We start from the raw sequence: 9,872 nt of genomic DNA, 5'->3' as shown, positions 1-9,872 counted from the left end.
GGAAGAATGGAACTCTATTCTGAATCCCATTTCAAAGTAGCTGCGTGCATGAGGCAATGAAACTCTACTTGAGAGAGAGTGAGGGAGCAGAATGACTCCATCCACCCCCCCTCAACCCTCCTCCTCCCCCCCACCCCCACCTCCCCGAGTTTAAATTCATTGCCTGTGAGGCTGATCCAGTCCAAGCAGACTGGCACCCGGCACCGGCTGACCAATGTGATGACTCTCACGCCAGCTGCGCCACCTTGACGACATTTTAATCACTGAGAAAAGAAGACCACTTCTCCGTCTTCGTCCGCCCCCCCCCATCCCATCCCATCTCATCTCATCCCAGCCCCTTCCTCTCTCTCTCTCTTTCTCTCTCATCCGCGCTGCCTGCTCCCATCGGCGGCAAGGAGCCGTGTGCATGTGTCGGGGAGCGGGGGGGCGCGCTGCACCGGTTCCCCTGGACATCTCCGAATAACGGCGCTTGACAAGCGCGCCTGGTGGTGGTGGTGGAGGAGCCCGGAGAGGCAAAGGGAGGGAGGGGGGGGGAGACTGGACCTGGACCTGTGCCAGGAGCGAGCACCGGGACCAGGGGGAGACGCGCCGTGGCTCCTGATAGAGCCCGCTCTCCGAAAACATGTCCGAGTTTTTCCTCCTCACCTTCTTAGCCCTTTTCTCGGGATTATTTCCATGCACCGAGCCGTCGGCAGTGCCGGATGAGCGCAGAGGTAAGAGACAATTAAGCCGGCCGACCGTTTGGGGAGGGGGTGGTTGCTCAACTTGGCATCTCCAGCCGCATAGTGAACCATGTCTCAAATGTTCCGTGCATGCGTGATGGTGAGCAGAGTTGAGCACATTTACTGGCATGTTTGCAGAAGGGAAGTATGTGTGCGTTTGGGCAGTCACGTTCGGTGTGTGCTATCATACAGTGCAGCAGGTGAACGTCTCCCCCTGGGGCAGTGTTTGTCTCTCTCGGAGATTTTGCTCTTAATCTCCATTGTGGGAGCACGCAGTTGACGTGGGAATGCACAATGTGTGGATCAAAATAACGTGATGCCTCCTCTATGGAATTATTCAGTGATTGAATTGCATTGAAGACAGCCCGGTTCGGTTTTGTATACTTGAAATTTGATTTACTTGGACATTCAATCTCAAGGGAGTAAAAGTTAAAAAGTCGGACAAAATCGTATATTCTTTAAGAGGCATCCTAACGTTTGTGGCATAATCTCATCATGGGGGGGAAAAAAAAAAAAACAGACTCAAGAATGTCTTCAGGTGAGGCACATAAAAAGAACCAAACATCACATCCTGATTTTGATTGACGTCTGTGCGTTATGAAAATAAATTGCTTTGAGTGTCCTGGGATTGACAGAAAAAAAAAAAAGAGCCTTGTTATTGTAAAACAAACAATTTGACATCATATATATGCAAATTACTTACATTCGTGGTAAATTGGACATTAAGTTGTATGTGATGAGCTTGAAAAGTGATTAAGCATCATCAAGCCTTAATGACATTATTTGAATGAGTATATATGAATTGGGGTGTGCATCACACCAACATCTGCATATGAAAGTAAAAAAAAAAAGTAAACGTTTGTGTGTTATCTGCTAATACTTTAAATTGGATTGACTTCACATTGAATTTGATTTGAATAAAGTTGAAAAGAACAAGATCACAGAGCTTCCTCAAGACTTAAATATTTGGGACACAAGTATTTGAATCGTCTTAACATTTACAAGATCCCATCATAGAAAATGGCATCATCAAACTCCAAAAAAAAAAAAAAAGTGTTTCATGGCACATCCAAGCGTACGAAACATGAAAAGAACCTCACATTGGCTCCATCCTGACTGATTTCGTGCACAGAATGAATTTCATTGGCTCTCATCATGGCCAAGGACGGATGAACATGAATGCTTTTACCATATAACTCTTAAACTTCACTTACTTGGACTTTGAATTCTGTCGGAACAAAGTTGAAACGTCATTAGAAATTCTTCCAGCTCAACTCGAGCGCTCCGAGGCTTCAAGATTTTAATTTGATGAACAGCAAAACTACGAGATGTTATGATAAAAAAAAAAAAGTTGTCAAAATCATGTTGTGTTTGACATAGCTCCGTTTCTATTGGATTGCCCGTGTCAAATGCAAATGGATCCCACCATAACTTGACCAGCATCATCCAACACGTCGACTGAGATTTGATGGCCATTGAAACCAGACAGACCATTTTTTAAAGATATCATCAATATTTCAAGACTATTTTTCCCCGTGCACCAAAAAATTCAGCCAAAAAGTTGCCCCAAACAAAGAAAGAAATCCATCTTTTTGAAAACATAACTTTCTCTGGTGGACTTAATGATGTTATGACCTTTGCTGCACTCTCGCCTGCAGGTCACATTTCTCAGACTTTTTCTATTTTCCAGTAATGTCAAGACTACTTACGGCTGTCCTGAATTCCCCTTTAGGCTGATTAAAAAAAAAGAAAAAAAGAAAAGAAAAGGTTTTTTGTGTGTTTCACATGGCAATCACATGAGGAGAAAGAAAATAACATAAAAGTCCTATTTACCTCTCTTACTGTGCATGAAATGAAAAGACGAACCTTCTTGTCCTCCCTGAGGATGCTCCGGCGCCGAGAAGAGAAATAAGAGCACCTCTCTGAAATTTCACAAAACGCTGCCGGAGATTTATTTATTTTTTTTCCCCTCTCTACTCCCTTATTTGTATTTGTCAGCACCGGAGTGTTGAGATTTATTAGTGTATCCAGAATCAACGTGAAGAATTACATGCCATCCGAGTTGTTCTCCTTTGGGCCGCCACAACGATATGTAAATGCAAACATTCGAAAGGAACCGAACGCCGATGCCCGTCGTGTCCTGTCCCCCTTTCTGCATCAGCCCGGAGAATAAATGCGAGCTCTCCGAGTGGTGCCTAAATGGACCGTAATGATAACGGCCCTGCAACACCAAAGCTGCTTGTCAGCCTAATTAGTCTGATATTAATTTGCTTTGTGGTAGCAGCATTGTCATGTTGAATGCCAAGTGGGCGAGCTTGCGGTTTCTGACGCCTGCAATTTCAAGTGTTCCGAGAGATCATTGATGAGCTGCAGGGATGAAATGAACTATAGAAATGGTCCGGCAAAAAAAATAATAATCCAGCTCAAGGTTGTTTGAAACGCGTACTCTGTTCAGGGTGATCCAATAGCAGCGGAGGGCACGTGCGCTGATGCTGGGGAGATCATATCACGCAGGCGTATGGACGTGCACGTCGACACACAGGCAATAAATCACAAAGGATTCAATCATATTCCATTCCAATTTAGATTAATCCACTCCTGATAGTTGGCTTTACAGACAAAGCATACCTGACATTTGTAATTGTTTTTTTGCATTAATAGAATACAGTATATCCTTTGTAAATGAGATTTTGCTGTGGAACATTGACATAAAAGTAAATCAGGGCTCAGTAGAAATCTGTTACAGGGAATAACACCCAAGAGTTGTCAAACTAATGGAACAAATAAATAATTAATATGTTATTTTATCAACAACAACCTAGATAACTAGACTAAAGTGCACTTTCTGGAGAAATTGCGTGGGAATGCTGAAAGCTGAATGCAAAGAGTTTGAATGCATGTGGAATGCTTATGAAGTGAATTGAGAGATAAATGATGAAACCATGACCTCCTGGTTACTGGACAATGCACGTTACAAACTGTGCCAACGAGCAGTATGAAACACCTGGTAATGATGATTGAAAATTAATGGGGAAAAGTTGATATTAAATGTTAAATTGTGCAATTACTGTAAGTAATGTGGAATCAGACGATATATACCCCGGGAGGCGTGAATTTTTTAAGCAAGTTGAAATTTGAACAGTGTAAATCAGAAGTATTATGTGGGAGTTGTACATTACATTACATTTTATTTTATTTATTTATTTATTTATTTTTCATTTTTATCTAACCTTTATTTGAGAACTAATTTTCATTTACAAACATGACCTTGAATATAATAGAAGCCATTTCAACTAGCAATTGTTTTTTAATTTTTATTTATTTATTTATTTATTATTTTTATTTTATTTTATTTTTTTGGGGCAGTGTTGCCACCCTGTGAGGCCGCACATAAGGAACATGCCAAAAAGCACCAGCGCAGAGATAAAACTGCAAAATTCACCTTTCGCCAAGATGAATGTTATATGAAAATTAGAGTGTTGCTTTCATGGGAGTGCTCCTGTGTTTTGTTGACCTTTAAAGGTTGGACTTCTTTTTTTTTTTTCATCTGAGTTTTACATATTTCTCTGGGAGACATTAGCACATAACCAACGCCGAGCGTGCCAAAGCCTCCTTCGGGGCTCGCGTTTCAGTCCACATCCTGCTCCGTCCTGGCGGCATCGCTGTCGACTTCGGTGCCTCCTGGTGTTCCTCAGGGCGGAAGGGGCCAGCGTCACACCGCTACTTTCTTGGCCAGTGGTTGCAGAAGCCACATGTGGATTCTAGTTAATGCAGAGTCAATAGAAAGTGCAAAGAGGAGGTCCGCGTGAAAGGAAAGGTGGTCTGAAAAAGAGGTGATGTCAAAACATGAGTCAGCATTATGATTTGTTCAGTAGATGGGGAAAACCGTCGATTGTGATCGTTCTTGGCATTTGTGGCGCTCAAGTCTAGCGGGCGCTGCCTCAGGTGCTCTTTAACGTTGCTTCCCTTGCTTGTTCTTGGCTGAAAAACCAGACGAGTCGTCAGAAAGGCTCCGACGTTTGCTAACACGGAAAACATAAATGAGTGTATGAAGCACTTGAGGCGAACCTCAACGCCCCCCCCCCCCCCCCCCCCCAAAAAAAAAAAGCACGTTTGACATTTGGGTGGCTGTTACAGGTTTTCCGAGGTCGTCTGAGGTAACCGGCTGAGTCAGCGTTAGCGCACTTGTGTCAGTCTTTTGCACGCTCTGAAGAGACATGAAAACAGCTGACAGATCCATTCGGTGATGTCAGCTAAGTGTTGCTGTCATCAATCTCGGGGCGGAGGTGATGTATGGCCTCCGGCTCTCGACCCGCATCCCCCTGCTCTTAGGGACAACTGCTCGTCTCATCCCTCGCGGACAAAGTTGCTGAGTGAATTCAATGGACTTTGATAGTGACCCGTTAGTTATTCACTGCCAGCCGATTTCAAAGTAAAGGTACAGTAAATTTACAGTTTCATGTAATGCTCATTAGCGCTGAGCTGGCTTGCCGAGTCAAGCTGAACGTATCACTGCACATTCGCATTGTTTGTTGGTAGCTGAAAAAACAAAACAAAAACATAATAAACCTGAAGAGACATGTAAAAGTTCACCACAAATACATTGTGATAAGTTAACAAAAAGTTTGGTGGTTGTTTCTAACACAACATTAAACCAACAGCTATAATGTTCCAACAACAATGCTAAACCAACTGCAAGCTAATACTGGCTAACTTGCTAGGTTGTAAGATTTAGTGATAGTAGCCACTTGTTTGCTGGTAGCTGGAAATAAAACATAATAAACCTGAAGAGACATGTCAAAGTACACCACAAATATATTGTGATAAGTTAACAAAAAGTTTGTTAGTTGTTTATAAAGCAACATTAAACCAACAGCTATAATGTTCCAACAACAATGCAAAACCAACCGCAAGCTAATACTGGCTAACTTACTAGCATGTAGAGTAAAATGAGTTTTTTTTTTTTTTTTTTTTTTGGGGGGGGGGCATAAATTAATTCATTCGCTCCCAGCCATTTTCACTGAAGCAATTCCATTCGCTCCCGGCTGTTTTACTGGATTTTGACTGATTTTTCAAGGCCCACAGAATAGTGTGTTCTTTTGCTATAAAAACTTGGAACCTACCAAAAGAAAGTCTATTCTTTCATCAGGGAAAAAAAAAAGTATATTTCTATCTGTTTCCGTTTTGTAGCAATTAGCATAACAATGTAGCCAAGTTTCATCATTATTCACTAATCTGTTTAGAATTGTGGGGAAACAGCTTGTTTTCAACATGCCCTGGTCGATCTCTTATACTCTGCTGCCACCTGCTGTCCGTTTTTGTAATTACTTTGCTTCAACCGTTCATTGCAGTTGAGAAACTGCATCAAAGCCTACTACATGCTCTCACATTAAAAACCAAAAAAAACAAACAAACGTATAAATATATCTTTGGACACTCAAAACATTTAAAATAGAACGTATTTATACGTTTTTGGGAGCAAATAAGTTCAAGACTAAAATTGCTCCACTTATAGTCTACTAAATAAAAAAACAGGATGTGGTTAACCAGATGTGATTAAAACATAACAACCGAGACTTAAACTAGACTAAAACAGACCAAGTTTAAAAAAGTCTGATAAAATTAATACTAGGTGCCACTCATTCCTGTGACACTAGTACACATGACAATATGCTCTGATTCGTATCTGAAAAGTCACTGCTGATTAGTGCACAGCCCTAATATACATATAAATACTCGGTTTGTGTCATTTGCCTACAATTGTCCGACTTCCAACTCAAAGTCTGTGCTGGTTTCAAATACAAAGTGATGCAACGCTGCCCTCTACTGGCAACTGTTGCAACATATTTGTGATTTACTCAAAAAAACGGTTTGAATTCCAGTGAATGAACAAAACGTCCACACCAGTAAATGACTCAATATCAGCTCACAGATGGAATGAGCTACAATCGAATCAAGCAATCAATTGGCAACCGTGATGAACGCCACTGGCTGCAAAGAGACACATGACATTGATTAGCAATTGGAAGAGGGGGCTTACATTTTCAAATCAAATAATCTGACGTGTTGAGGTTCTCGGGGGACCCATCGTGTGCGCCGGGGGGGCTCATATTAGATTTTTTTTCCTCAAGTAATTGAAAATGTGATTAATGAATCAATAAGTTTCCCGCTGAGAAGAAGCCTTGGCATTACTGGAGTTAATTCCGAGAGAGCATCTTGGTCATATAGTGAAAGAGCGGCTAGAAATGAGAGAGAAAAAAAAAAAGTATATAAATTATTAATGGAGGAAAGCGCAACTGCTTTATTGCCAGATATTCTAATGAGAATAGGTCTCGTCGGGGCAGTGGTAAAATAAAATGAGTTGGGTGAGATTGAGGTCATTATTGGGTGATGGATCTGCTGCAATGCATCATAAAATGAAAAAATCAAATCAAATAAATAAAGTAAGGCTGACGTCATGCGGTGCAGGCAAAGTGGAAAACCTGGACACACGCTCAGCGCCAGCTGCTTAAACACAGATGAACCAATAAAAGCAGTCGCGTTGCATGAATCAGCTCCGCTGGAAAAAGGTTAAAATTAGGATGCGGGCTTCTTGCAGAAAGGCTGCCGACGTATTATTCTTTTTTCTTTATAGCAACTCATGCAATGATTTATTCCTTTCAGGAACACATAGCCTAATTTATTCTTTGGATTTTCAAAATTTCGACATGCAAGTCTGAGTATAACTGATGGCCCCCCCGCTGTGAGGCCTGCTTTGAAAAGTGAAGTCAGAATAAAACAAACATCACAACTGTCTGAAAAGAGAGTTGGAAAATGCGCCCGGCTTTAAAATGTCTGTCAGTCAGTCGCTTTTGAAAGGGTGAAGGGCAACACCCGCAGGACAAGCCCCCACATTATTCCGTGTTCTCACCACCAATGCTCTGACGCGTCTCACACTGTCACAAGACGCCAATTGAAAAGCACCGCTGCATATTTATTTCTGCATTTTGCCCTGTCATGGCGTCAACATAAGAGGGATTTATTTATTTATTTATTTATTTATGTATTTATTTATTTATTTATTTATTTATTTATTTATTTATTTATTTATTTATTTATTTATTTATTTATGTATTTATTTATTTATGTATTTATTTATTTATGTATTTATTTATTTATTTATTTATTTATTTATTATTTTATAATAATAATAAAAAAAAAATAATAATAATAATAATAATAATAATAAATCCGATTATTATTATTATTATTATTATTATTATTAAAACATTTTCATGTAAAATTTAAATAGAACGTTTATAAGCCATCAGGTTTTTTTTTTTTTTTTTTTTTAAGTGTCATATCGATATTCGTCAACATGCAGAATATCACCACCGGCCAGTTATCGGTCTATTCCTAATATACATACATAAATATGTTCCCTGTTCGATTGCACGTTTCTGATTGCCCAACTAAAAGTCTGTTGACGTGGCGGTTTTGGCTTATTACCACTCTTTAAAGTGCTTGCAATTTAAAGAGTCATCTTTATTTATATGGCGCTTTCAAACAGACAGCGCATCAGACTCGTATCAAGTCAAGTCAAGTCATCTTCAAATGACATAACCATGGCACTGAATGTTTTGATTCTAATGGACTTAAAGGGACACTTGACATATTGAGCCATTTTCAGCAGTAAGTTAATATTTTGTCCAGAATACATTTGATAACTTTATTATATGTATATTTTTTATGTATAATTAATACCTTTAAAAACAATTTTTTCCAGTTACTGGCGATTGAAGATGAAGTAGCTAACGACCAATCATGGCTCAGTTTGCTAACCAAGTCCAGAAAACAGGTGAGGAAGTAGGTCACGGCCAATCATGGCTCACCTGTTTTCTGGGTTTGGTTAGCAAACTGAGCCATGATTGGTCATTAGCTACTTCCACAGCACAGGTGATGTCATCTTCAGTCGACAGCAAGTGGAAAAATTCGTTTTTAAGGGCTCTGGGTGGAAGAGTGCAACCGTCACTCGCCTTTGGTGCCGGGTTGGCGTGGGTTCGCTTCCCCGCCTGGGAGACCATGTCTGTTTGTGTGCGTGTTTGCTTGAGTGTGTGGAGGAAAAAGAAAACAAAAATTAAAGGTATTAATTGAAAATGAAAAATTATGAAGTTATCAAATTCATTCTGGACAAAATATCAACGTTTTAATGCTGAAAATGGCTCAATGAGTCAAGTATCTCTTTAAGTCATTCTTAGCAACTAATACGATTCTTATTAATCCTTTGTTTGCTGTCCGGGCGATTGCTCATCGATTCGTCAGTGCTTAGTTAGATCACTTCAAGCTTCGGTCTAAAGTTGAAGACACAATTTGTATTATTTATTTGTAATATTTCACCTGAGATCATTCACCTCGAGCGGTCAAATGGCCGAAACTAGACTGTGACATAACTTTCAGCTAAGTGTTCAAGAGTGGAATTAGTGACCGGCTAGCCGGGGACTCTCTCTCCCAGCTGCCACCTGGCATAGGCCAAGGACTCAACAGGAATCCATCTCGCATCGCAGTCTTGGCCCAGAAAAGCCCGACACACAGGGAGGGGATTCATCTATCCCCCAACGAGATTCATTCAGCAGACAAACCGAAAGCCAGTTGCTGATCTTAAAGAACAAACCGTGCGTGGTGCAATTACAAACTCCAGTAATTAAGTTGCTTCTTTTACACTTACTTTTCTTTGAATCCGAAAAAGGAAAACGCAGGAGGGACTTCAGTCAGACGGAAATCTGCATTTTGATTCCGCCTTGAATCACAAGATGTACATTCAAAAAAGGGATTAAATATGCAAATTAGCATGATATTAAGTCGAAAGCTGTTTTGCCAAACAAACCAAACGCAGTAATGTATGCACCACACGCGCACACGCTCACATGCACGCTGACCCTCCAAAATGAAAGTCTGCACCGTGCATGTGTGTGTGTGTGTGTGTGTAGCCATTTCCTTTTCCTGCCAGGGCTAATTGTAATCCAGCCCACTTAGATGGATGATAAAACAAGGCAGAGTGCTGGCATCATTCGCACTTCAGAGTGCAAAAATCAACAAGCCTGCACCTTGTTTACTGTCCAGTGCACCGCACTTGGACGGACTAAGAATATCTACAGACTCGCGCTTTTCGAG

General features: G+C 40.7%; 1 protein-coding gene across 1 annotated transcript in view; it reads left to right on the top strand.

Annotated features, from left to right (window-relative positions):
• Positions 1-548: 548 nt before the first annotated feature.
• lrp1bb (low density lipoprotein receptor-related protein 1Bb) overlaps positions 549-9,872 on the top strand; it is a 291,575-nt gene continuing 282,251 nt past the window's right edge. The window contains exon 1 of the mRNA XM_077536047.1: positions 549-713. Within this exon, the coding sequence (XP_077392173.1) occupies positions 623-713 (91 nt within the window). The 5' untranslated portion in view covers positions 549-622. The remainder of the gene's footprint in view (positions 714-9,872) is intronic.

This window comes from Festucalex cinctus, chromosome 11 (genome assembly GCF_051991245.1).
Source record: "Festucalex cinctus isolate MCC-2025b chromosome 11, RoL_Fcin_1.0, whole genome shotgun sequence".
NCBI classification, from domain to species: Eukaryota; Metazoa; Chordata; class Actinopteri; order Syngnathiformes; family Syngnathidae; genus Festucalex; species Festucalex cinctus.
The sequence above is the reverse complement of the archived record's forward strand: the minus strand, read 5'-3'. Positions and strand labels throughout refer to the sequence as shown.